Raw genomic sequence first — 27,532 nt, 5'->3', positions numbered from 1 at the left:
ATAAAATACAAATAAATTTATTTAAAATTTTTTCTAACCTTATTTTTTATTTTATATTTTTCATATTTTATAAACTTTCGTTTTACATATAAATATTTACAATATTTTTTATTCTAATAATCATAACTATATACATTTTATACTAATAAATATTTTATTTAATATAAAATATGATTATAAGATTTTTTTTATATAAAATTTCAAAAGATTAGTTTTACAAATTATATATTTAAATAATATATATTTGAAATATAAGACAAGAATTTATTTTTAATTTATATTTTATAATTTTGATTAGAGTGAATATTAATGATAGATTATTAAGAATTAAATTAATTTTATAATCCTTTATAAGATTTTATATTTCATAAAAATATAAAAGAATAAATTAAATATTATTTTGTTTCTTAAATCTTTAATATTATTGAAAATTTTAATTAATTGAAAAAAAAAAATATTGAATATAATAAAATTATTCTAAAAATAATAAATATGAATTTTAATTTACATAAATATTCATAAATATATAAATCATTTTTTAATTTAAAATATTATTGGATAAAAGATAAAGATTAATATTATAATTTATTTTATGTTTTTTAAATATAAATAAATAATAAATATATATATATATATATATATATATATATATATATATATTTTAATAATTTGTTTATAAATATAAAATTTATATTTTTTCATATAATTAAAAAAAAAAAAAAAAAAACTAAATAAATTAATATAAAATAAAATAAAATAAATTATTATTTTTTTAATAAAAAAAATATATAATTTCTAATTTATTCATTTCTACTATTTAATACTTTTTTATATTTTTAATTTTAATAATTTTACTTATTTTTTGTTAATTTACAATAACCTTTAAAAAGAAAATTATAAATAATTAAAAAAATAAACAAAAAATTTTTTTTGTTAAAAAAAAAACATTTAATTATATAAATTTATTAATAATAATTTTTTTGTTTAAAAAAATTAAAATGTAATAAACAATTCAATAAACTAAATTCATATGTACCCGACCCGATTGTGGTCGAATTTTCGACACAGAAAACCGTTTAGAAGAACATACATATAGAATGCACACTTAAATAAAATCAAACCTTCCATAAATTTAAAAAAAAGAATAATAATTAATTCGTAGTATGAAAAAACTTCACCCAGTAATCCAAAAAGCCTAAAAAATCACCAATACCCAAAACATAGTAAACATGCGATTATCATCATATTCATTTAACAGCACAACTTCAACTACTATATCTACAAATAATGAATTACAATAATAAAATCAATAAGAAAATATTCAATTAAAAAATCCCTTGAGAAAAAACAGCAATATTTAAAAAAACTAAGAAATAATTTTCCAAAAACTCAAAGACGAAAAGCTTGATGCAGAAAAAGCACTTTTAAATTTTAATTTATCATTCGAAAACAGCGACGATGATGAAAATATAGAGTAAAAAATATAAAAAAGTCCATAAAAAGATAAAAAAAATGAATTATTATAAAAATAATAAACACTAGAAATTCTAGATTAGTAATAAATAATTAATCAAACTGGAAATAATGACTTGTAAGAAATCAATATACTAGTGTTAAGAGAAAAAAATCTCCTTTTTTTTAAAAATACTGAAAAATTAGGTTTTTATTTAAATTTATATATATATAAATATATATTATATATATAATATATATATATATATATATATATTTATATATATACTTATTTATATATAAATAGATCTTAGTTTATTAAATAATCTTGAATATTTATCTCTAACTCATAATTATATATCAAATATTGAAGGAATTTCTTCAATACCAAATATAAATTTATTAGAAATAAACTTAGAATATAACAATATTATTGATATTTCTCCTATATATCATCACATCTAATTAAAAAAGCTTTATCTTTCCTAAAATTAAATATAATCAATAAAAGGTCTTTATGTTTTAAAAAATTTACAAACATTAACACTTTCGAATAATAAAATAAAAGATTTGAATGAAACATTAAATGAATTGGCTCTTCTTCCTAACTTAAAAGAACTCGAATTAGATTAAAATCCTTTAAGTAAACGTTTTAATTATAAATATGATATACTATGGACATTAATATTAGAAAAAATTGACGGAGAAACCATTACATAAGTTGATTTTGATCTTTCTTCAGCTTTTAGAAAAGAAAAAATAGCCACATATTTATAAATATCTAATCTAAATGGTTCCTAAATGCCCCAATAATACATAAATAATATAAAAAGACCCTAAACAGCTTCATATAAGGATAGATTTGCGAAAAAAATAGGAGATTTAGTCCATTAATCTGACCTATTGTTATCTATTCCAGAGGACAAATATTAAGAAATAGAAAACGATATTGAGAACGAAAAAAACACTCTTCTTTATTTAGAAGAAGTACTGGAAGCAATAATTTACGAAAATTTAAATTTAAAAAAAGACTTTGAAAATATAAAAGAAGAAAACGAAGATATATAAAAAGAACTTTTAAACATAAAAAAAATAAAAGAAGAAAATGAAAATTTAAATAATAAATTAAATAAATATCTACTTTTAATGGAAAAAGATAATAAATAAGCAAATTTCATTAAATAAATTTTCCTTTTAAATCTCGAAATTTATGAATAAGAGGAAAAAATATAAAAAAATCCAATATAAAATACTTCTTTTTCAGATTTAGATGAAAATAATACTAAAAATGATAATATTTGTCTTGATATAGGATTCGAAAGTGATGATTTAGACGAAGAAACAAAAGAATTGAAAAAAATTTTAGATTAAAATTCCGAAAATATAAATTAAATAAAAAAATAATTAATTAAAAATGAAAATGAAAAAGATAATATTTTATGAAAAAAAAAAAAAAAAAAAAAAAAACATTCAAAATTATAAATATTATTCAAATAATTAAGGTATATTAGTCTTAAATTCTATGATATTTTAAGAATCTTTTTTTAAAGGAGAAAAATGTTTTCTCTTTAATTTAAATCAAATTTTATTTAGGATTTAATTATATTTTTTTTATTATTATTCATTATTTTCTGTTATTATATTGTAATTATGCTCATTTTCTTAATATAATATTTCTTATAAATTATTTAATTTTTCTTATACAGTCTATTCCATTTATAATAAATGATTATATTCGTCTTATACGTTTAAAAACTACTCGAAAAATTCATAATAGTGCTTTTTTTATTCTAATTTATTTAAATCTTGTTAAGGTTTTTATTTTTAATTAAAAAATGAAAAAGATTTTGATATTTATTCGAATTCTATTTCATTTTTTATCTGTAATTTTTTTATTTTAAATTTTTAATTTATATTATTTATATCCTCAAAATTTAAACTATTTTTTTTTATTCATCCATTTTTTATTTTATATATATTAGTTAATTAGATTTTTCGTCAAGTTTTATTTATTTCGCGTTTTTTTATTTCTCAAGTATTTTTTTTATTAATTTCTGTTTAGAATTTTCTCTTTTTTCTTCCTAGATTTAATTATTTAATTAATTTATTTTTTGTTAAATTTATTGTTTTTGAATTATTGCTTAATTTAATTATTCTTAGATTAAAATCAGATCATTTTTAAATATCTATTCTTTATCAAACAAATCTTTTTTTTTAAAAAAATAAAATAAAATATTATAAATATATAAATATATATATATATATATATATATTTATATATATATGTTTATATACTTATATTAATTAATACTTTATTTTTTTATTTTTATTCTTATTTTTTCTTCCTCAATATTTTTTTTCATCAAATTGTTTTTTTATATTTAATTTTATATTTATTATTCTAAAATTATTATTTTTTCATTTTTTTTTTCATTTATATATGAGTTTCTCACTTTTTTATATTTTTTTAAAAAATATTCTTAATTCATATTTTTATTATTTTTACTTTAAATATTTTATTCTTGTTCATACAAATCTATTTAGTTTTATTTATATTCAAACTGATTTTAGTTAAAATTAAAAATTCTCATTTAAAATCTGTAATATATAAAACCTATTGTTACCTTATCGTTTCCTAAAATTGGTTTTTTTATTATTTATTATTATGCATTTATATTTAATAAAGGAAGATTTGATGTCCCTATCTTTTTAAAATTAAATAAATTTATAAAACAGATGATTTATTTTTAATAAATAAATACTTTACTTAGATATTCTTATGAAAGAATATGAAAAAAATTGTATTTAAATCTTATTTATAATTAAATTCAAATATTTAATTAAATATAGCATTATATGGGTCTCTATATTAAATTAAACTACTATTTTTTATTTAATTATCATAACATATAACAAAATTAGGTTAAAAGTTTTATATATTATCAATTAATAATTCAGTATTATATATTTCTATTAAAATTATTTAATTCATTATTATTAATTTTTGTATATATATTAATTAAAGAAAATATCAAAAAAACTAAATATTTTAAATTTATAAAATAAAGTTTACTTATAATATTAAATGAAATAATATTAATATAATATTCAAAAATAATAAATAAATATTAAAATCAAATAATTACATTGTTTTATTTTAAATAAATATAATTTTAAAAAATAATTTAGAAAATAAAAAACTATAAATTTATTTAAATTTCTAACAAAAATAAATTGTTTCAATTTAAATAAAAAATTATAGAAAATTAAATAAAATAAAAGATATTATATATATATTAATTTATATATTATAATTATATTTATATATATATATAAATTAATATATATAAAATGAATTATTTTAAATATAATTAGTTTTTTTTTTTTTAATATTATTGATTAATTAAATTTAATAAATAATTTATTAAATTAATAACATTTAAATTCTTTATAAATAAATTTAAATATCTAATTATATATTGTATTTATTGATTCTCTATAATAAATTAAACTAATATTTTATATTTATATATTATATATAATATAAAATTTTGTTATTAAATTTATTTAAAAATATAAATTAATAATTTATTTTTATATATTTCTATTATATTCATCATTATTTTATTTATTTATTTTAATATCTATAAATTAATCTATATTTATTATTTATTTTACAAAATAAAATTATAAAAAAAAATATATATTATATTAAAAAAAAAAAAAAAAATCATGATTAATTTTACTTTATAATTATATTATAATTATTTATATTAAAAATAAAAATTTTATATTTATTTAATTAAGAAAAATGAGGAATATAAAAATATTTATGATCCGATAAATAGATATATTTATTATTTGATAAATATATTTATTTAAAATTAATATTAATTAAGATATTATTTAATTTAATGAAAATATAAACTAAATTTAATAATTCCAAATACAATATATAAATATTTAAATTTAATGTATAATTTTATATAAAAAATAATTATTTAAATAAAAAATATTCTAATTAAACTATTATATTTAATATTTTTATAACTTGAATTTTTAATGTTATTTAGATTTTTTTTTTTTCTTAAATTAATTTTGTTATATATTTTTAATAAATTTGATCTAAAATAAATAATAATATTTATAATAAGGTATTGTTTTTTGATTAATCTATAGTCTCTATTATAAAATATAAATTTTGGACTTTAAAAATAATTATATATTTTTTTTATATATATTTAATATCTTTATTTATTTTAAAATTAATAATTAAAATTGAGTAAAAATATTTTTTTTTAATATAATTAAAAAATATATCTATAAAGTTAGCCAATTTATTATTTATGTTGATTAAATAGATTTAAAATAAAATTATACTCTAGAATAATTATTAATATATAAATATTAAATTAATATATAATTAAATTGATTTATTTCGTTATGATTTTTCAATTAAGTTCTTGTTTTTAATTTATCTATTTCAAAATATAATAAAAAATATCAATTATTATAAATATACTTGATATTTCTTATATAATTGATTATTTTGTGGTATTTCAGATTAAAAAATTTTAAAAAGTATAAAAAAGATAAAAAAAATTTATAATATAAATATTATATTTTTATTTATAAAAATTAAAAATAATAATATTTATATTATTTAATTTTATTATTTAAAAAAAAAAATACTAATATTTATTTTCGAAAAAAAATAAAAAAATGATTAAATTGAATGAAATTTAAGAAAAATATGATTATTCTCCTCAAAAAATTACACCTAAATAAAACATAATAAACGAAGTATAATAACTATACAATTCTCAAAATGAATTATTTATAGATAATAGAAACAAATTAGAAAAAAGAATTCATTAATGGTTAGATAATTAAAAACTTAAAATAATATGTCCTTTATAAAAACAATATGAATATTTTGAGAATAAACGTTAATAAGTATTTTAATAACACAAAAAAAAAAAATAGTCAATAATATAATGAAGAAGAAGATGTTACACCTAGAAATGAAAATACAAATGCTATAATTTTTTCAAATAAATTTTCTACTTAAATGATAACTTCTTCAATATAAAATTCTCCAATATTATAAAGAAGATAAAATTAAATAGGATGTTAAACTTAAAAGACTACAAAAAATATAATTTTTTAATAATGTGATTTTACTAATAATAAGGAATAAAAAATTTTTAAACAAATTAATAATAACTAATGCAACAAAAATATTGGAATTCTAGAAAATATTACTAAATGAAAAACATAGATTCTAATAGAATTTAATATATTATAATTTATTAAATTAAAAAATAATTTAATTATAAATTTTTTAAAATATTTTGAAAATAAAATTTTCTTAATTTAATTAAATAATTATATTATATTAAATTCAAATTATATATATTTTACTAAAAATTTTTAAAAAATTATATAATTATTATAAATTTTTATTTTTTATAAAAAAAAAAATTATTTATTATTTAGAATTATATAAAAAATTATATTTTTTAAAAAAATTATTAATTTTTGTTTAAAAAAATAAATAAATATAATCTATTAAAAAATTATTTTTATCAATTTCTAAAAAATATTTTTTTTTAACTTTATTTTTTTATTAATAAATCAGCTTCCTAATAATTTAACAAATTAATTTATTCTAAATTAAATCCTAAATTATAAAGTTAGATTTTTTAATCATTTGTTATCTAATATTTTAAAAATGCAAAAAAAAATATATTTTATTTACTTTTGCAATATTCTAATTTTCTTTTTCGCTTAAATTATCTTTTTATTTTATATTTGATGATGATTATTATTATTATTATTATTATTATTATTATTATTATTATTATTATTATATTTTTTTTCTTTATAAAGTAATAGGATCTATATGTAAATTTTTTAATCTTTATTAATTTTCATATTCTTCTTATTTTAGATAATTATTTAAAATTTTTATTTTATTTTATTTTTCATTCTATAATTTTTTTTCTTCATTATTTTCTTTTTCTCCAAAATATAAAAAGTCAGCTAAATTGTCTATTCTTTTTTCAAAATAATCACTATTATCTTTATATTTATTATTTTCTTGATTCTAAATATTTATATTTAAATTCTCATTATATTTTTATGAATTGTATATTGTTTTAATAGTTTTAAATATATTTTTTATTTATTTCATATTTAATTTTTAATTTATTTTAATTAAATTTGTATTTTATTTGAAATAAAAATAAAAATATTATATAATTATTTTTTATTATCCAACTCTATTTATGTATTAGAAAAATATATTTATAAATAATAATTATTTATCTTTTAAGAAAATTAATTTTCTTCATTAGATTTTTATTTTATTTAATATAAAAAATTAAAAATAAAATAATATTAATCAATATAATAATAAAAGAAAATAAAAAAATATTCACTTTTCTTAATTATTTTTTACTTTGTCTTTTTCTTAATCTTTTTTATTTTTTTATTAAGTACCTTTTTAAATTTAATTGTTTGTCGTGTCTTCAGGTAAAGGATCATTAATTAATGTTGGAGGAATATTAACATTAATAGGTCTAACTTTCATATAATTATAAACAATTTCATCAGTAACATTTTTTCTACTTACCTAATATAAAATATAATATAAAAATAAAAAAAAGAAAAAAACCTAATGTGATAAAACAAGATCAGTGAGAATTTTAATAAGCTCTTACTTAACTTTCGAACTTAGCATTTTTCCAGTTCCATAATCAATCCTAATTTATTCCAATCTTTCATCATCTTCCATAAAGAACCTTAAATAATGGTAAGGTATATCTACATTTAAATCTGCTCCTAATTTTTCCTATTCTTCTTTTGTAGCTCTACCTCCACTAAAAGCATACTTATTTATTTTATCAGCAATTTACTTAGGAGTATCAGTTAAAAAAATAGCACTATTAGGATTACTAGAACCCATTTTAGTCTAAAATCCTTACAAAGCAGGGAAGAACTTACTATGTATACAACAACATTTCGGTACTTTTAATTTATATTAAACATCTCTTGTCATTCTGAAATAAGGATCTTAATCTATTCCTTAAGGAATTAAACATAATACGTTTCTTTTCCCAAATATATGAGGAAAAGAAGTCGATAAAGAAGGAGCTGCCTAAACTGCTGGATAAGCGAATTTTCCACAATTATCACTTGGAGAGACTCCAAAAATACCTTTTAACTTTTTTTTTTTTATATATATAAATTTTTTATTTTTTTTATTTTAATACTTAATTATATGTTATTGCCTTCTATATTTTGCAAACATTTGGATACATTTATCCCATATAATCTGTATCTCTAAAAATAAAAGTTTAATCTAAATTAAATCCACATGCTATTATATCTTTGGCATTTTCAATTGCTAATTTTTAATATTTCTATTTATTTTATTTTTATTTTTATTTTATTTTATTTTAATTAAAATATACTTCTAAAGAAAAATCTCCTTTATGGAAAAATTTCTCATCATCAGTTAATTAAATAACTAAAGGTACATTAAATGCCTCTTATAAGTATTTTGTAAATAAAAAAGGCATTAAATGTCCTAAATGCATAGATTCAGATGAAGGTCCTTTTTTATTTTTGTTAAAAAAAAAAAAAAAAAAAATTGTTTTTGTTTTGTTTGGTGATAATACCCCTTCCAGTATATAAATAAAAAGGAACTCCTCTTTCATATTTATTAAGAATTATATCTAAATCTCTATGAGAAAAGAAAATACCTCTTCTTAAGAAATGATGACATTTTTTTCCTGTTAATCTTTCAATCCTATAATTTTTTATATTATTTTTATTAAACTATTTATTATTTAGTTATTTTACTTATCAATCATTTCTTATTATATTTTTTAACATCCGAATTCACTTATTAATTTATCATAATCAACTTATCAATTGATATTTTTTTAAAAATATTTGCAAATTATTATTTTTTATTTTACCGTTTTCTCCTACTTCATAGGGATTTACTTTAGAAGATTCTGTATACTTTTACATAATTTATATTTGAGAATTTATTTTATTTTAATTTTACTTAATTATTAGTTTATGTTATTTCATCTTCTTATTTAGTCTCATCATCATTGTTTTAACCATCTTCATTTTATTATTATATTTTCTAAATATTCTCAACTTTTTGCTAAGTTTCATCAATTTATTTTTATTTGTTTGCTTCAAATTCAGACATTTTTATATTTATATTGTAAAAGGTATAAAATTAAATAAGTGAAAAAAAAAATATTATAAATATTTAAAATCAAAAATAAAAAGAAAAATATTTTTTTTTACTTGTAATAAAAAAAAAATATATTTAATATTATAAGCTAAATAAATTTATATAATATGAATTTATAAATAAAAAAAGATATTTACAAGAAAAATAGTAGTATTAATTCTTCATTGAAAAAAATAAATTAAAATGTTTTTGGATTTTTATAATATTATTTAACATTTATATTTTTTTTTTTATATATATTTTGTAAATATAATTTTTTTTATTTTTAAAATATATATTTTTTTTTTTATTTATGTCATCAATTATAAATTTTCTATATTTATAAAATGAAGCTAAATAATATAGATTAAAATTTTTAAGGATTAATAAAATTTATTTATATATTAATTATATCTATATAATTATATATTAAGACTTATTTGATTTAAATTACCTATAAAGACTTTATTTTCAATTTTCCTTTTAAATAATATATAAAAAGCCTGAATCGATAAAAAAAAAAGACCTAGCTGCTTGTATTAGTATCAAACAACCTAAACTAAAAATAAATAAATAACAAATTATCCTTAATCAAAAAAAAAAAAAAAAAAAAAACATAAAATTAAAATTAAAATAAAAATAAAAATAAAAATAAAAGTATATAATAATAAAAATTAATTTATCATAAACTAAAAAAAAACTAAATAAATTAATGTAATAAAACAACTAAAAAATAATTAACGACAAATATATTCTTAGAAAAAAGATATCCATTAGTCTTACCTCGAAGTAATATATATATATATAAATTAAATTAAGTTATAAATATTTAATTAAATGTATATAAATTAAAATAAATTTATAATTTTTAGAATTTACTTGTGTACAAATATAAATACAAATTAGAAATTCGCAATTAAGTTATTCAATAATAATTAAATACAAAATTTTGAAAATGAAGCCTAATAATTAGAAAATGCAAATAGTAATTCGATAATAAAATTTTATGAATGTATAAAAAAGGGAACTTTAGTAAAAATGATTAATTAAAACATTTAATCTATATAAATAAATGCAATAGTAATTGAATATTGTCCATATGGAAATTTTAATGAAATATTATATTTTTAAGGTCCTCTAGAAGAAAAAGTTGCTAAATATTATTTTAAACAATTAATTTAAGGTTTAATTCTATAAAATTTAATAAATATTATTTTAATAAAAAAAGGTCTCTCTTATTTACATTATAAATTGGAATTATACCATAGAAATTTAAAAACAGACAGTTTATTATTGGATGAAAATTTCGATATAAAAATATGTGATTTAGCGCACACAAAAAGTACATAAGATAAAAATCTTTACATATCAAACTCAATCACTTAATTTTCAGCCCCAGAAATAACTTAAATGATTGAGAATAAAATATACAATGGTTAATAAATAGATATTTTTTCTGCTGGAGTAATATTATTTGCAATGCTTGAAGGAAAGTATCCTTTTGTGAATACTAAAATATATAAAGACGATATTTTAAATTAATATTGGGAAAAAAATATAAATAATTAAATTTCAAATTAAGCATAATAACTTATTTAAAGCATGCTTTTGAAAAATCCTTTATAAAGAATTTCACTTTCTGAAATATTTTCCCATGAATGGTTAAAAGAAGAAATAAATTAAAACGAAGTGAAGTAATATATGAGAAGCAAAATCTAATAAATAAGATAGATAAAATAATCCCAAAATAATTGTAATGAAAATAGTTTGGGATATGAAAAAAAATAATAATCAATATTATATAAAAAAATAAATGTAAGGTCTTAAAATTAATAAAATAAATAAATTAATTAGTAATCATATCTCTTAAATAATAGACAATTCTAATAATACAGTTCAGAGTATATTTCGTTAATTGACTTATAATTTGAATATTAAGATAATATATTGAATATAATATAGTAAATATTATATTAATTAGAAAATAACTTACATGTATAATAAATATAATTAAAAGAAGACTATTTTAAAGTATTTTTATTTTAAATAAAATAATATTAACATTTTTTATTTTATTGATAGATAATTTTAAAAATGATTGATGAAAATAATATATTATTTTAAATAAAAATCGATATAAAATAAAGCTTTAATAAAAAAGATTAATATATTATTATTTTATAATAAAAAAAGGTAAACACATAATATTTATTAATAAATATTAATATAATTAAAATAAATAGGGAGACAAAAAAATTGGATACTAAATAATTTAATAAATATAAAATTTATTTTAATGATAAAATTAAAATATTTACTTTTACATTTTAAATAAAGCATTAAAATAATTTTAAATTAATTCAATTTTATAAATTCTTCATATTATTTAATAGTATATATTTTTTATTATATATTAATCTCATAAAACATTTAAAATTAAATAAATTGTAATTTCAATATATTTGTAAAGAAAGCTAATAAAAATTATATTTTCAATTATTGATAATATTATAAAAAATTTTCTATACAATTTTTATTTATTTATTAAAATATATATATATATATATATATATATATATATAATAAAAATTTAATAATATTTGATAAATAATATACTGAAATTAATAGTATTTTATTTTTGTAAATTAAAGCAAATTTCTTTAATAAATTTTTAATTTTTCAAGTTATATAATTTTAAAAATACCAATTATATTATAAAATAAAAGAAAATATTAAGAAAAATATTCAATTGATATTTTTGTCTTTTAGAATTTTTATATGAATAAATACTGGCTACTATAAAGTATGAGGCTCTGCCCAATTCTTTGAAGTCTATAATTAAATTTACAGTCAATTTTCGGATAAATAGGCAATAATTGTTTTTCATTCATATTATTATTATATTTAACAAAAAAAAAAAATGGAAATCATATTGAATAAAATGGAATATCATTTCCTAACTTAATAAAAGCTTCTAAATATATTTTAATTTGTAAAATTGATTTATTTGATTATTTATATTTGCTAACTTGGTTTACACAGGCTCTAATGATATTAATTAAATATAAAAATGCGATTCATTTATTAGTTAAATCTTTCTATATTAAATATATTTATTCTACTTATTTCGCTATTATTACTATGAATATGGTTGGATAAGGAGATATTATAAAAATAAAACTTTTATAATATATTAAAATAAATATAAAAAAAAAAATACAAAAAAACGAACAATGATATAAATCTAAAAAAAAAGGAACAAATAAATAATAATAATAAAAAAAAAAAGATATTTAAAAATAAAAAAAAAGTTAAAAATATATAAAAAGCAATTTCATCAAAAAAAAAAAAAAAAAAAAAAAACCAAAATAATAAAAATGTTATTTTACAAATCCATTTTTAAATTCTGCCAAAAAAAACAATCAATGACTCCTAAAGAGGTAGTTGACTACCTAAGCGAATACATAATCGGCTAGAAATAAGCAAAAAGAGCAGTCGCAATTGCCTACCGAAATCGTTGGCGTCGTCAAGGTCTTCCCGAAGATTTAAAAAAGGAAGTATGTCCAAAAAACATACTAATGATCGGTCCCACAGGATCTGGTAAAACAGAAATAGCCCGTCGTTTAGCCTAATTAACAGACGCCCCATTTGTAAAAGTAGAAGCTACAAAATACACTGAGATCGGTTATCATGGGAAAGACGTTGAATAAATAATATAAGATCTAGTCCGTACAGCAGTAAGAAACGCGAAAGTTAACCATAAAAAATAAGTTGATTTGGCTCGAAAAGAAATTGAAGAAATAGTAATTAATTAATTAGTTGAAAGTTTATTAGGCCCAAATTTTTCAAATGAATAAATCATAAATAAAAAAAAAGGCGATATAAGAAATGGAGCAATGAATGATCGTAGAATTACAATTGAAATTCCTCCAAATTTATACGAAAAAAATGATTTTGATTCAATTATGGAATTTATTGATTATTTAAAGTCCTTTAAACCTGGTTTGAATCCCAAAAACTTAATTACTCGTTTAAAATTAAAAGATGCTAAATAATAACTTCTCCAAACCTACGAAGAATCCCTTTATTAAGCCGTAAACTATGAAAAAAATGCACTTAAATAAGTAGAAGAAGAAGGAATTGTTTTCATAGATGAAATAGATAAAATTGCAACTAACGAAAATACAATAAATTCACAAAAATCGCCCTCTTAAGATGGTGTATAGAGAGATTTATTACCTTTAATTGAAGGAACAATTGTAAATACTAAATGGGGAGATGTCAAAACTGATCATATATTATTTATTGCAGCTGGGTCTTTCAGTATGAATAAACCTTCCGATTTAATCCCTGAATTATTAGGAAGATTACCTATTAGAGTGGAACTTTAATAGTTAAAAAAAAGTGAATTTTATAAAATCCTTAAATATCCGAAATATAATGTACTTATGTAATAAAAAGAATTACTTAAATAAGAAGGAGTTAATGTTAATATCAAAGATAATGCAATTTTAAAAATGGCTGAATTAGCTGAATAAGCAAATTTGTCCTATGAAGATATTGGAGCTAGAAGATTACATGAACTAATAGAAAAATGTTTAGAATAAATATCATTTGATGCGCCTTATTTAGAAAATAAAGACATTGTTATTGATTAATAATTTATAGAAAAAAAACTTAAATAATATATGGAAAAAGCTGATTATAAAAGATATTTAATTTGAATATTATTTTAAATTAAAAAAAAATAAAAATTCTTTAAAATTTTTTTGTTTTTTATTTATCATTTTTTTGTTAATAAAATAATTTTTATTAAATAATAAATTAAAATTAAATAAAATAATAATATTTTAAAAAAAATATTTTTAAATAATAATTAATTTAATTATAAATAATATTATAATAAAAGAAAATCTAAAATAAACTTAAAATTATTGTTTAATAAAATACGATTATTTAATTTTAGATAATATATATTGATTTTATTAATTTATTATTGTATTTATATTATTATTATTATTAACTTAAATTCTTTAATTATAAACTAATTAATTATTATTTAATTATTGTTTGATTAGCTTTTTTGACTAATAAATGCATGAATATAATAATAATTTTTTTTTAGATATCGCACATTTTATTTTAACTATACTATTTACATAATAAAATGTAAATTAATTTATTTTTATGTTTTTTAATTATAATTTTATATATAAATATAAATAAAAAAATAATTTATTTTTAAATCATTTTTTATCTGAAACTATATTTTTTTGCTTTTTTATTTAAAATAAAAAAATTCATGATAAAATATAAATATTATTTTCACGTGTATTTAAAATTATTGTAATTATATATATTTTTTTTATATGTATGTATATTTTTAAAAAGAAAACAGTATTGTAAAAAGGAATAAATATTATAATCCAAACACTTCCTAAATAGTAATAAATACAAAATTTGCAAGTTTATGAAAAATATAGCATAAATAAATATACTTACAAAGCTATTTTCATTATAAATATATTTAATAAAAAGGAAGAGTGTAATAACAAAATTTAAACAAAAATTGAATTAATGCCTTATAAAAATAATTACAATCTAAATAAATTTACAGATAAAATTTAAAAAATGAGAAAAATGAACAATATTTAATAAATATATTTACTTATTAAAAAATTAAATAATTTAAGTTATAAAAAATTTATCTAATAAATAAATTGATTAAAAAGATAGTAAAAATTATGAAATTAAAAAAAAACTAAAGAGAAAGCACATATAATTCGACCAATATATTATGTAGAAAATTTATAAAAAAATAATTTTCCTATAAAAAATATATAATAAGTAGATTTAATAATTTTTATATTTATATTAATATATTTATATATATTTAATAATATAAAATATTTTTTTTTTTTTATTATTATAATTATAATTATAATATTTTTTTTTATAATTATAATTAAATATTAAAAAAATGTTCTTTATATTTTTATTTATAATTATAATTTTATTTATACATATTTATTTATTAATATTATCTAATTTTTTACATTTTAATTATTTTATTATTTATTATATTTTGCTTAGATTAATAAAACCTTTTGAAATAAATATTTTTATTTTATTTAAAAATAAACAACTTTTTAATATTTTTTATTAGTTATGATCAATAATATGAAATATAGCAAATATTGTGTTTAATAATATATTATTTTATTATTTTTTATTGTATTTTGTTATTTTTATAAATAAAAATAAAAAACTATATTATCATTTCTAACATACATATTCGAACATTTAAAGAATATTAATTATATGTTTATAAAGTTCTTTAATAGACAATTTACCATCATCATCATCATCTAATTCTTTTAAAATTTCTTCTATTTCTTCTTTTGTTGGTTTATCAATTCCAATTTCAGAAGTAACTTCTACCATAATTTATTCTAATTCATTTTTTTCAATGAAACCTGAATTATTTATATCCACTTATTTAAAAATTTATTCTGTAATATTATTTAGTTTTTACTTATCTTTTAAAATTAATTTGGTGTCTACCATTATTGATTTATTTTATATTTTTTTTTTTTTAAAAGCAAGGATTTTTATTTCTTTAATTTTAAAGAAAAAAAAATCTATAGTTATTTATATTTAATATGTTTTATAAACAATGAATATTTTAATAAATATTTTTATTTCTAATTTACTATAAATTATAATATAAATTTGTTTTACATTATAAAATTAATATAATTAATTTTATTTTTCATAAATAATTTTTTTTATAAAAAAAAAATGATCATAAAATATTGTAGAATTTATTTAAATATTATAATATTATTATTTACTTACATTTCTTTTAATTTTTTCTATTATTTTTTTTAAAAAAAACTTAATCGAAAAATGAAAAGCGATTATATATCCATTTTTTTATTAAAAAATGTATTTTCTTCTATTGCTATATTAAAATTAATCGCTTTTAATTTCCTTTTTCTAGAAAAAATAAAAATCCTTAATTTAATAGCCTTTTTTTATGATTGAGTTTAATAAAAAAATTACAGAAAAAAAAATAAAGAAAAACAATAGAAAATGTAAAATATGATAATGTATATATTTTAATACAAAAAAAAAAATATATATATGTATATTTTTATTAAAATGAAAATATTAAAAAAATATTATAATCACAAATATAATAATATAAAATTATGTTTTATAAATAATAATTTATAAATTATGTAAAAATAATATTTTAATAAATAAAAAAATGCATCGACCGGGAATCGAACCCGGGTCAAAGCGATGGCAACGCTCTATTCTACCATTAAACCATCGATGCTTTATATCATAAATACAATATTTGCTATAAATAACCTTAACAACTTAAAAAAGATAAAATATATATTATTTCATTTAATATAATTAAAATATTATTTTATAAATAAATAAATTTAAGATAAATTAAATATAAATATATATATATATATCATATATATATATATATATATATATATATATATATATATATATATATATTTATATTTTATTATTATAATCATTCTTCATCATTACAATCTTAATCTTCTTCTTCATTTTCTTTTTATTCTTCTTCAATCATTTACCCTTAATTTTTTTTTTATTTAATAAATAAATTTAAATTAAAAATATTACAATTTAAGTTTTTATCTTTTCCGGTCATTTTAATAGACATAGCATCTATTTTTTCATCAAAAATTAGATAAAATTTATTATTTTCCAAATAATTATCAATGTTAAAATTTTTAGAATTAGTATTATTAGGCAAAGGAAATATAGGATCAATTGCAATTCTTTTATTTGCATATAAATATATATATATATATTTATATATATATATATATTTATGTAAATATATATATATATATATTTATATATATACATATTTATATATATTATTATATATTAATATATATATATTTTTTTTTTCTATATATTACATACCTAAATACATTTTCAATCATTTAAGGAATTATTCTTGCTAAAAGGGGGCAACATATTTCTAAAGCTGGATTAGTATTGACTTCTATAAGCCAAATTTTAAAATTATCATCTATCATAAAATCTAATCCAAAAATTTCTAAAGTATTTTCCAGTTTGTCAGGATTTATTTTTCCATAGACAGCTTTTATAGTATCAGTAGCAATTTACTAAAAAAAAAATAAAAAAATTATAAAGTATTCTTATATTATATATAATAATATTAAATATTTTTAACAATAAACTATGTATTTATATATATAAACTATAAATAAATAAAGAAATAAACCTACTTTCATTTAATTATGGACATCATTTTAGAAATCATAATTATTATAAAACTAATTGATATATTTTTCCAATTCTTCATAACTAACTTTATTTCCTTTTTCATATTTTCCGTATTAATCATCTTTTTTTTAAATAGCATCATTTGTCAAATGAATCATTTTTCCTAAAATAAAAAAAACTTTTATAAAAATATAATCTATATACATATAAATACCTAAATTTTTAATAGTAAATTCTTTAGAAGCAGTTCTTATATATCCTTCCGAATACCAATAACCTTTTAGATTTCCATTTATACCCGTAAGAAGATAATAACATCTAATATCGAATTTTCTTTTATAATAAAGTAGCGGATATTCAATATACCTTTAAATTATGTAAGTTTTTTACATTCCACTTTTATGAAACTCATTAGATTCGATAATATTTTCAATCTATTAAAGGTCCTAAAGTACTTTAATACCACTTCCTCTATTCGTAATTTCTCCTGGTTTTACAATCCAAACATTTTACTAAGGTTTAATATTCCCTTATTACTATTATTAATCTTTAATCTAATTAAAATAGTTAACAAATTTAATATATTCCTTATCTTTTTTTCCTTATTGAATATGAAATGTTAAAGGTAAGTAATCAAACAAATTTTACCCTAGAGATTCATAATAATTTTTCATATTATAGAATAGAGCTTTTTTATTACTTAAATGGAAATTATCCTATAAATGATTATGTATTTTCATATTACTAACATCATTATAAACTTTAAATTAAACATCTTTATTTAATTACTGTACAAAAGTTAAATTAGATAAACCTTAATTATTGTATTTTTTCTTAAGTCTATTTTTAAAAATTTAATCCAATTGTAAAAAATCATTATTCGATAAAATTTTGTTCAAACAAATTTAATTTTTATTTATTTATTTTTCACTTTTTTAGTTTTTCCCAATAATATTATTTGATGAACTATTTGAAGTTGTCATACTTTCATCAATACTTTCACTTTGAATGTTTTTTGAAGATTCAATAGCCAATGATGATTTTTTTTATTGATAATTTTCATTTTTTAGACTTTTTAGAGTATCCAAAATATTATTTTTTCTTAATTATGTCCAATATAAATTTATATTTTGATCATCTTTATTATCTGTTATTGTCCACCACCATCTTTATTTAATTACCATTCTTATAAGTAAACAATTGTTCCCTTTTCCTACAAAAGCTTTATAAATAGGTCTACTCTTCTCTTCATTTAATTACATATATATTCCGTTTGAGAAATTAATGGATTAACAAAAATCTCTATAGGCTGACATTTTTATTCCGAATTAATAATCTTTATCAAGTTTATTTATTTTATTTAAATCAAAATATATCGAATAAGTTTAACCTAAAATAGATATTTACTTATCTTCTTTATTTAAATTCATATTTTTTATTTAATAACTTTTTTTCGAAGTTTTTCTTTAGACTTCTCGTATGTCTTTCTCTTTAAACAATTCGTTTAAATAATAAAAACTAACATCGTTTTCATTCTCATTTTCTTATTTATTTATATCATTAACAAATTGTTTTTAACTTTAATAATTCAAATAAGAATTCACTTTAGCTTTTATATTTTTCAAATCTAGTTTTTTATATTCTTTTTTCTCCTCTTTTTTTTCTTCTTTTTTTTAATAGCATTTAACCTTACTTTAGGTATAAATAAGCTTATATGTTATAGGAGCCATTTAAAATTATTAAATCTATTTAATATTAGAAATAGTTTATTAACAACTATTTTATATGGGTTATTATGATTTCGCTTATTATTTGTTTTTTTATTCTAATATTTCTTTATTGCTTTCTTATAAAAGACATTTTTATTTTTAAACTAAAATATTTTCTATATTTTTGTTTATTTCAGACGTAGACATTTCTTATTATAAATTTTCATTTTTTTTAGGAGGAAATTTCTATTTGTTTATTTTTAGAAAATTTAAAAAACGTTTCCTATTGTTTTTATTATGCAATAATTAATTTCTTATTGACTTTTAATTACTTTATTTTTATTTTTTTGGTTAGTATTCTTACTAATTACTTTAATTATTTAAACATTATGGTATTTCTATAATTGCTTTATTTTATTTTTAAAAAAATAAGAGAATTATTATTTATATATATTTTTTATTACTTTAATAAGAAGATCGTTTTTATGAAATTGTTTAAAAATTATCTTATTGCTGTAGTTCAGTTTATACTTTTTCATTATTAATATTCCATTAATCATTAATAACTTACATATCTAATAATTTATTTATGAATTCATTATCTAATTACTCTGTTTGCATTTTATTCATTTATTTATAAGCCTTTTTTTAATTTAATTACAATTCATTTATTTAATCTAGTCAATATATAATTTTTCATTTAAAAATAAATAAATATTTTAATTACATTATGTCTATTTTTGAATATTTTTTTCAAAATTAAGAATTTAAGAATCTTGACTTTTTTAAATTTATTTTGGTTCTATTTAAATAAAAAAATAATTATAATTTTTATTTTTTTATTTTATAGCTATACATTTCTTATTGCTTAAATCTAATTAATATTTAACAGACTTTTATTCAGTAATTTACCCAATATCATCTAATAATCTAGGCTAATTTTTTTGCTTTTATCTTTTTCTTATTATTAGGTATTGATTTGGAGTTATTTATGTCTCCCATTTAGATGAAGCTACAAAAATACATTTTCTTATAATGTTCAGCATATCAGAGGATAAGTTCTTAATATAAATTTTTTAATAGTTTTATTAATCTTAATTATCTTAGTTTTTTTATTCATAATTATCTATACTTTATTTATAAAAATTGTCATTATTTTAATTATCATTTGATTTTTCTTTATTATGCTCAATAATTCTCTATTCAATTAATAGTTTTTAAATTGGCAAAAGATTCATTTATTATTATTATCTATTTATGTATTAATATATATTATTTTTTATTAATTTTATTATTTTATTTAGAATATTTTATTAATTTTAATAAATTTATTTTTAATAATATATATATATTAATATTAATTAAAAAAATATAAATATTTCTAATATTTTTTTTAAAAAAAAATCAAAGTTTATAATTTTATTAAAATCATTAAGATTAATAATTGTTTTTTTAATTATATTAATAATAATATTGAATTTTTTTATAATAAATTATATATTATTATAATAATAAATTTTTTATAGATTTAATATATTAAACATTAAATTAATTTATATTTATGTAAAAAAAGTTAATTTTTAATTAACAAATTAAAGTTATATTTTTTTTAATTTAAAAAATGAATTACCATAAAATCTTTGCTTATCCTTAGTTAAGGTCATATAGCTAGTATTTTTTTTATTTTATTTAAAATTAATACATATATTTTTTTAATTATAAGCTAAATTAAGTTGATATATAACAATAATAAATAATAAAAACTATATTTTTTAAAAAAATACGGAAGCACTTCAAATACTTTTAAACTTTTATTTCTAATTTTTTGATTAGGCTTTGATTTTAAGGACTTTTTTTTTGGAAAAAAAAAAAAACTTGATAAGATATTCGCTTAAGGATAAAAAATGTTATGGTATTTATCTTATTTCACTATAATTATTTATAAAATTAATTGAAATTTCATTATTATTCTTATTCTTTAATATTTTCATCACTTTTAATTTAATTAGAATAATTTTATATCTGTCTATCTGTAAAATAATGTTATCTAGTGTCTTAATTATATTCATTTTAATTATATTAACACATATTCTCCATTATATTTAAATTATTTTAATTATATTTTATGTCATAATTTACATTTTAGAATATGACTTTTTTTAATTTTTTTAATTTTTTTTCTTGTTCTTGCTCTTCATCCTCATCGTTTTCCTTTGTTTCCTCACAAATTTAATCTGATTATTATTTCCAATCTATTTATCTAGAGGTTAAACAGCTTTATTTAGGAAAAAAGGTAATTTTTCTTTGGTTTGATGTGGTTTATATTTTATGTTAAATACTATTAAATTATTATCGAAGTTCTTTCTTTCTATTATTTTAATATTATTCGTTTTTGAGTATTAATTTAAGTTAATTTTTATCTATTTATCTAACTTTTTCTTTAGAAATATTTATCATCAATAAATTATCAATTTAATTATAATAATAAAAATCCTTGCGTAATTTTCTAAATTCATATATTTAAGAATTAAGTCTAATCAATTCAATAAAAAGCTCATAAAATTGCATTTGTTCATATTCACTTAAATTATCATAAATATTTAACAATATCATTATTTATTCATGTAAATAATTATAATAAATAATACAGTCTTTTAATAAAACACATAAAATATTTTTAATAATTGATAAAAATTCAAATTTCTTAAATATTACTAAGAATTATTATTTCAATTATAATAGGAAATTCAATATATTAATTATTTTAAACAAAATAATTATATTGTAATTATTAATAGAATAATCATTATTAACGCCTTCTAAGCAATATTTATATATATCATAATTTAAAGCTAATTTCATTAAATAATCATAATAAGGCTTTAATAAATATTCATCTATCCAATTTTCTAATTGTTAATAATTAGATACATTATATTTATTTTCTTTTAAGCCATTTTCTTTGAAAAGCTTCTCACGTAATATAATAGGCTTATATTCTAAAAAATGTTAAGCAAAAACATTCCCTAGTTTTTTTATATTTTTATGGATTAAAACTAAAAACTTTAACCTTCGAGAAAATTCGATGCGGTTTTAATTATTAAAATATTAAAAAAATTAAATTATTTAATTGTTTGGCTATAAATTTTGATTTCCTTTCAGAAAAGACATGATTTTTTGTATATCTTCGTAATTAAGTTAATCAAAATTATCTTTTATAAAGCAAGTATTTTTTAATAAATTCTCTATTGGGGATAATTGCTTTATAAATTAATTATATAAACCTTTGAAAAACTTATTCATTTTAAATTTTAAATTTTTATTTTTAATTTATACGTATTATCAAAAGCAAAACGATTTTATTATATATTTTTTATTTAAATTTTTTGTATATAAAATAATAATATTTATTTGATTTTTTATTATATTTTTATTTAAAGTATATTAAATATAGATAGATTCTTTAAATATTGGGTTTATTATAGATTTGTAATAACAAAACAAATTTTGTTGAAAAAAAAAAATACATAAAAGCAAATAATATTAAAGATAATATATTGTATTGTATTATTTTATTTTATTTTATTTTATTTTATTTATTTATTTTATTTTATTTTATTTATTTTCTAATATTGAAATTTTGTGTATATTATATATATCATATAAATAAATTCTTTATTGTTAAAAATAATTAAAAAAAATATAAAATATTTATTATTAAATATTATAAATCAATTTATTTTATTTAATTAATAAATATAATAAAAATTTAATTAAAAAATATATATAAATTAAAACTAACAAAGAAATATATTATTTAATGTCAAATATAAATATTCATCAATAATTTTAAGTTAATAATAAATAAATAAGATATGAATATATTTTTATATTCTTAAATAAATAAATAAATAATTTAATTTTAAATAAAAATTAAAAATTAAAAAAAAATTGCAAAAACCTTAAAAAAAAAACCTAAAAAAATATTATAAAATATATTTTTAAATTTAAATAATTTATATTTACTTTATAAATAGATAAAACTCAAATAATATAAAAAAATGCAATAACTATAATAATCATAATAATAAAATTAGCAATAATATGAAGAACACAAATAAAAAGATAATGACGGATAGTCATTCATGCAATTAAAAAAAGAAATAGAATAAAATACTACAGATATAAATTTGGTTTAATAAATAAACAAAGATTATTTTGATTTTATAAAAGATTATGGCGATAACATTGATTTAAGAGAATTTAGATTTTAATACGAAAATTATTATAAATCATTTAAAGATAACATAAATATAGAAAATGAATAATCCAAAAAGTAATAAAATAAAATAATATTTATAAATATAAATAAATTTAAATAAATATATATATATATATAAATATATATATATAAATTTTCTAAAAAGAATGAAATAAACAGCAGAAGAAATAACAATTTGCTAAGCAAGCTTAGATAGTATAAATAAAATGATTAAAGCAAATGAAGAAAACCTTCAGTTTTCTAAATAGGAATTATAAAGAAAATAATAATTAATATAATAAGATATTGATTAATAGGAATTAACATAAATAAGAATTGAAGAAATAAGAATTAGTATAATTGAAGTAATAGATAATATAAATTATTTTTATAATAAATTAAAAAATCCTAAAAAATAAAATAAAGCTTTAAGGTAAAATAAATGAAAGATTAATCAAAGTAAATGATGAAAATTAAAAAACAATATTGGATTTAATTTCTTTAAAATCAGATATAGAATCAAGTAATTTTTTCTAAATTCTGTTTTTTTTATATATTTAAAAACAAAATAAAAAATTAAAAAAGAATTAAAATAGCAATTATAAGAAATGGAAACAAATAAAACTACAAGTAGAATATTAGAAGATTCATTAAGAGATACTTAAAAACTAAATGAACAATATTTAAATTAAATGAAAGATTTAACCTAAAGTTTGGATTAAATTAAGCTTTTAACTTTAAAAAATTAATAAAAAACAGATGAAATGAAACTATCAATGGAATAAACTAAATAAGATATTGAAAAAGCTAAAAAAGATTTAGAAAAACTTTAAAATGATAAATTATAAACAGAACAAGAATGCGTTAAATCAATAAATGCCACAAAATAAAATCGTTAGTAAACTAAAGATTTAGTAAGGGGACAAAGAAAATGGATTTAAGATAAATTAGAAGATGAGGAAAAAAAGAAAAAAAAAGCAGATGAAAATTTAATAGTAAAAAAATAATAATAAAAAAAAAAAATAAAAAAAAAAAAAGAAAGAATAAAAAGAAATTGATTAATTTACCGAAAGTATAAAAAAATTAGAAGAAACAATTATAGAATCTTAGAAAAATCTCGAAAAATAAAGAAGAGAATAAGATAAAATAAGAAAATTATTAAATAAATTAATACAAGAAAGAGAAGAGGAATAAATGGATGCTGACCATTATGAAGAAAAATAAAAAATCATTCAAGATGCAGTTGAAAAGCAAAAACAAATTCGTGATAAACTAAAGGACGAAATAGACGGAGGATTAAAGGAACGTACTTAAAATAATAAAAATTTAAAAAAAGCTGAAGACGATGAACATTTTATGGACGAAGATATAATATATTTATTAAATAAATTAAAGAAAATAGAAAATTAAATTCTAGGCTACGAAGTCGAAAACGAAAAACTTTCCAAAATGATAACATAGCTCTAAAAAGAGTAAGAAAAATACGGAATAGAAGCAACATAAGCACATGCAAAATATTACTAGACATGCGAGGAAGTAAAAATTAAGATTAACCAAATAGCAGAATAAAAATAAAAAAATAATGCAATTCTTGCCAAATTAAAACATTAATAACATTTATATGAAGCAGTAAGATCAGATCGTAATTTATATTCTAAAAATCTTCTAGAATGTAAAAAAGAATTAAATGAATTGTAAGAAAAGAAAAAACGAAATAAATAATTAGTAGATTAATATAAGGAAGAAATTAAATAAAAAGACAATGAATTAATAAACTAAGACTTTGAATATAATAAAATAGTCGAAGAAAATAAAAAACAGAACTTGAAAAAGAAAGAGTTATGAAAGCTATCAAATCCACTGAAGAAGTGATAAAAAATCAAGAAAATCATATATCTAGGCTAAAATATACTATCTAAGAACTCAAAGCCGAATAATAAAGACTTTAAAAAGACTTAGAAATGGTCGTTAATGAAAGAGATATTTTAAGTACTTAATTGATTAAAAGAAATTAAGAATTAAAAGTTTTAGAAGAAAAAATTAAATTATAATAAAGTAATCTTACTAAAGGCGAAATTTTTTATAGAGAAAAATAATTAGAACTTCAAAGTCTTAAAAACGAACTTAATTTAGTTATTAATGAACTGAAAAATACTTAGGAATAAATATCTTGTATTCCTGATCTTAGGAATGAAATTAATTTATTATAAAAAGATATTTTGGCTGAAAAAACTAAAATTAAAGCTCTTTAAGATGAATTAGAGAATCCTCTTAATGTACATAGATGGAGAAAATTAGAAGCCACAGATTAAGATAATTTTGAAAGAATTCTTAAAATTTAAACTTTATAAAGAAGACTTATTGCAAAAACGGAAGAAGTATTTATTTATATATATTTTTTTTTATATTTAAATCTATAAATTAGGTTTAAGAAAAAGAAAAATTAATTAAAGAAAAAGAAAAACTTTTTATGGAACTTAAAAGCATTTTAGCTAGATAACCTGGACCTGAAATACATTAATAATTGGTCAGTTATAAGGATAGTTTAAAAGAAAAAACAGGATAAATGAAAAAAATGTTAGCTGAAATTAAAAATACAAGAGAATAAGTAATATATTAAAAAAAAAATATCAAAAAGCATATTTAAAAAAATAGATTAATATTCTTGAATTTGAAAATAATAGATTAAAAGAAGGAATGAGTAAACTTAAATAAGACTATTTTACTAAAAGAAAATAATAAGATAAAATAGAAATATATAACTCTAATTTGTAAAATAATAGTAATTAAGAAAATAATATTAATTAAAATAATAATCAATAAATAGCAAATAATTCTTAATAATAGGTAAAAAAAAAAATATTAAATTTAAAAATATTAATATTTATAGATGCCTTTATAAATAAATTAATAATAATCAAAGCTTTAAAATAATTGAAGAAAAACTAATAAAATAAAAATAAAAATATATATTAAATATTATTAATATTAAATAAATAAATTTTTAAATATAATTTTTTTTTAATAACTTATATAAATAAATTTTATGATAATATTGAATATAAATTAATATATATAAATAAAAATATATATATATATTTTATTAACTTTAATTTTTATAATAATTTATATTTTTTTTCTTTACTCTAAAATATTAAAATTATGAAAAAATACATATTTGTATTATATTTTAATAATTTTTTTTTTTTCAACTTGATTAAGTACATTTTTTTATTTCTTTTAATAATTCTTATTCTTTTAAACTTGATTCTTTCCTTGAACATAATCTTTATAATTAAGTTAGAGCTTATCTAAATTTGCCTTATTTATTTAATTCTTCAATATCATGCAAACTTTTCTTTACACTTTCTTCACTAGACTATTTTCTTATTTTATCACAAAAATCTTAAATTAATTTATGTTAAGAAATTAATTAATTCTACATCATATATTATTGCAAAAATTATTAATAAATCATTTATTATTAAACATAAGCTTATTATTAAAGCCTTTATCCCGCACTATTATTTACATGAA

The 27,532-nt window shown here is 15.4% G+C and overlaps 7 protein-coding genes and 1 non-coding gene across 8 annotated transcripts, besides 52 other annotated features; 4 read left to right on the top strand and 4 right to left on the bottom strand. All coding sequences in view use genetic code 6, as the record gives it.

The window, feature by feature from the left end:
• Nucleotides 1-222: 222 nt before the first annotated feature.
• Nucleotides 223-252: a microsatellite.
• Nucleotides 253-409: 157 nt separating this feature from the next.
• Nucleotides 410-448: a microsatellite.
• Nucleotides 449-620: 172 nt separating this feature from the next.
• Nucleotides 621-660: a microsatellite.
• A 425-nt stretch (nt 661-1,085) lies between these two features.
• Nucleotides 1,086-2,895, top strand: IMG5_124590 (leucine rich repeat protein; the record flags this gene model as incomplete). Its single annotated transcript, XM_004032285.1, has 2 exons — nt 1,086-1,659; nt 1,760-2,895. Exons 1-2 carry the CDS (start codon nt 1,098-1,100, stop codon nt 2,893-2,895), a joined length of 1,698 nt encoding a protein of 565 aa, XP_004032333.1. The 5' UTR covers nt 1,086-1,097.
• Nucleotides 1,664-1,754: a microsatellite.
• Nucleotides 1,675-1,754: a microsatellite.
• Nucleotides 2,895-2,919: a microsatellite.
• Nucleotides 2,920-3,445: 526 nt separating this feature from the next.
• Nucleotides 3,446-3,496: a microsatellite.
• Nucleotides 3,497-3,684: 188 nt separating this feature from the next.
• Nucleotides 3,685-3,737: a microsatellite.
• Nucleotides 3,702-3,746: a microsatellite.
• Nucleotides 3,703-3,753: a microsatellite.
• Nucleotides 3,754-3,785: 32 nt separating this feature from the next.
• Nucleotides 3,786-3,828: a microsatellite.
• A 698-nt stretch (nt 3,829-4,526) lies between these two features.
• Nucleotides 4,527-4,586: a microsatellite.
• Nucleotides 4,527-4,595: a microsatellite.
• Nucleotides 4,596-4,734: 139 nt separating this feature from the next.
• Nucleotides 4,735-4,801: a microsatellite.
• Nucleotides 4,802-6,057: 1,256 nt separating this feature from the next.
• Nucleotides 6,058-6,154: a microsatellite.
• A 1,121-nt stretch (nt 6,155-7,275) lies between these two features.
• Nucleotides 7,276-7,325: a microsatellite.
• Nucleotides 7,326-7,632: 307 nt separating this feature from the next.
• Nucleotides 7,633-7,690: a microsatellite.
• A 108-nt stretch (nt 7,691-7,798) lies between these two features.
• IMG5_124580 (tryptophanyl-tRNA synthetase, putative) lies at nt 7,799-9,515 on the bottom strand. Its single transcript, XM_004032284.1, has 7 exons — nt 9,441-9,515; nt 9,322-9,385; nt 9,138-9,268; nt 8,931-9,073; nt 8,730-8,879; nt 8,132-8,680; nt 7,799-8,089 (listed from the first exon to the last, which is right to left on the bottom strand). Exons 1-7 carry the CDS (start codon nt 9,493-9,495, stop codon nt 7,892-7,894), a joined length of 1,290 nt encoding a protein of 429 aa, XP_004032332.1. The 5' UTR covers nt 9,496-9,515; the 3' UTR covers nt 7,799-7,891.
• Nucleotides 8,883-8,917: a microsatellite.
• Nucleotides 8,883-8,918: a microsatellite.
• A 412-nt stretch (nt 9,516-9,927) lies between the features above and the next one.
• Nucleotides 9,928-9,994: a microsatellite.
• Nucleotides 9,971-10,018: a microsatellite.
• Nucleotides 9,979-10,026: a microsatellite.
• Nucleotides 10,027-10,308: 282 nt separating this feature from the next.
• Nucleotides 10,309-10,369: a microsatellite.
• Nucleotides 10,370-10,513: 144 nt separating this feature from the next.
• Nucleotides 10,514-10,577: a microsatellite.
• A 1,684-nt stretch (nt 10,578-12,261) lies between these two features.
• Nucleotides 12,262-12,294: a microsatellite.
• Nucleotides 12,295-12,988: 694 nt separating this feature from the next.
• Nucleotides 12,989-13,032: a microsatellite.
• Nucleotides 13,006-13,041: a microsatellite.
• Nucleotides 13,042-13,137: 96 nt separating this feature from the next.
• Nucleotides 13,138-14,436, top strand: IMG5_124570 (hypothetical protein; the record flags this gene model as incomplete). The annotated part of the gene is made up of 1 exon (XM_004032283.1): nt 13,138-14,436. The coding sequence occupies one exon, from the start codon at nt 13,138-13,140 to the stop codon at nt 14,434-14,436; it is 1,299 nt and encodes a 432-aa protein (XP_004032331.1).
• A 250-nt stretch (nt 14,437-14,686) lies between these two features.
• Nucleotides 14,687-14,733: a microsatellite.
• A 634-nt stretch (nt 14,734-15,367) lies between these two features.
• Nucleotides 15,368-15,417: a microsatellite.
• A 212-nt stretch (nt 15,418-15,629) lies between these two features.
• Nucleotides 15,630-15,686: a microsatellite.
• A 13-nt stretch (nt 15,687-15,699) lies between these two features.
• Nucleotides 15,700-15,734: a microsatellite.
• Nucleotides 15,735-15,960: 226 nt separating this feature from the next.
• Nucleotides 15,961-16,331, bottom strand: IMG5_124560 (hypothetical protein). Its single transcript, XM_004032282.1, has one exon. The coding sequence runs from the start codon at nt 16,277-16,279 to the stop codon at nt 15,989-15,991; it is 291 nt and encodes a 96-aa protein (XP_004032330.1). The 5' UTR covers nt 16,280-16,331; the 3' UTR covers nt 15,961-15,988.
• A 655-nt stretch (nt 16,332-16,986) lies between these two features.
• On the bottom strand, nt 16,987-17,057 carry IMG5_124550. The gene has a single exon. It is a non-coding gene; the product is annotated as a tRNA-Gly (tRNA).
• A 126-nt stretch (nt 17,058-17,183) lies between these two features.
• Nucleotides 17,184-17,260: a microsatellite.
• A 13-nt stretch (nt 17,261-17,273) lies between these two features.
• IMG5_124540 (tubulin-tyrosine ligase family protein, putative) lies at nt 17,274-19,455 on the bottom strand (the record flags this gene model as incomplete). The annotated part of the gene is made up of 5 exons (XM_004032281.1): nt 17,274-17,341; nt 17,390-17,547; nt 17,699-17,904; nt 18,028-18,188; nt 18,240-19,455. 5 exons carry the CDS (start codon nt 19,453-19,455, stop codon nt 17,274-17,276), a joined length of 1,809 nt encoding a protein of 602 aa, XP_004032329.1.
• Nucleotides 17,559-17,674: a microsatellite.
• Nucleotides 19,456-19,665: 210 nt separating the features above from the next.
• Nucleotides 19,666-19,700: a microsatellite.
• A 1,114-nt stretch (nt 19,701-20,814) lies between these two features.
• Nucleotides 20,815-20,862: a microsatellite.
• A 1,026-nt stretch (nt 20,863-21,888) lies between these two features.
• Nucleotides 21,889-21,913: a microsatellite.
• A 1,388-nt stretch (nt 21,914-23,301) lies between these two features.
• Nucleotides 23,302-23,360: a microsatellite.
• Nucleotides 23,306-23,359: a microsatellite.
• Nucleotides 23,306-23,360: a microsatellite.
• Nucleotides 23,361-23,477: 117 nt separating this feature from the next.
• Nucleotides 23,478-23,525: a microsatellite.
• Nucleotides 23,526-23,656: 131 nt separating this feature from the next.
• Nucleotides 23,657-23,707: a microsatellite.
• Nucleotides 23,690-23,718: a microsatellite.
• Nucleotides 23,719-24,076: 358 nt separating this feature from the next.
• Nucleotides 24,077-24,139: a microsatellite.
• Nucleotides 24,086-24,143: a microsatellite.
• Nucleotides 24,097-24,150: a microsatellite.
• Nucleotides 24,117-24,147: a microsatellite.
• Nucleotides 24,151-24,235: 85 nt separating the features above from the next.
• On the top strand, nt 24,236-24,691 carry IMG5_124530 (hypothetical protein; the record flags this gene model as incomplete). The annotated part of the gene is made up of 3 exons (XM_004032280.1): nt 24,236-24,360; nt 24,422-24,518; nt 24,581-24,691. The coding sequence occupies 3 exons, from the start codon at nt 24,236-24,238 to the stop codon at nt 24,689-24,691; spliced, it is 333 nt and encodes a 110-aa protein (XP_004032328.1).
• Nucleotides 24,692-24,781: 90 nt separating this feature from the next.
• Nucleotides 24,782-24,822: a microsatellite.
• A 169-nt stretch (nt 24,823-24,991) lies between these two features.
• Nucleotides 24,992-25,031: a microsatellite.
• Nucleotides 24,993-25,032: a microsatellite.
• A 157-nt stretch (nt 25,033-25,189) lies between these two features.
• On the top strand, nt 25,190-26,933 carry IMG5_124520 (hypothetical protein; the record flags this gene model as incomplete). Its single annotated transcript, XM_004032279.1, has 4 exons — nt 25,190-25,637; nt 25,817-26,373; nt 26,421-26,603; nt 26,886-26,933. 4 exons carry the CDS (start codon nt 25,190-25,192, stop codon nt 26,931-26,933), a joined length of 1,236 nt encoding a protein of 411 aa, XP_004032327.1.
• Nucleotides 26,414-26,459: a microsatellite.
• Nucleotides 26,769-26,812: a microsatellite.
• Nucleotides 26,851-26,882: a microsatellite.
• Nucleotides 26,934-27,532: the final 599 nt, after the last annotated feature.

The sequence above is a fragment of the Ichthyophthirius multifiliis genome (genome assembly GCF_000220395.1).
Source record: "Ichthyophthirius multifiliis unplaced genomic scaffold scaff_1120509250984, whole genome shotgun sequence".
NCBI classification, from domain to species: domain Eukaryota; phylum Ciliophora; class Oligohymenophorea; order Hymenostomatida; genus Ichthyophthirius; species Ichthyophthirius multifiliis.
Note: the sequence above shows the minus strand (reverse complement) of the source record. Positions and strands in the feature narration are given on the sequence as shown.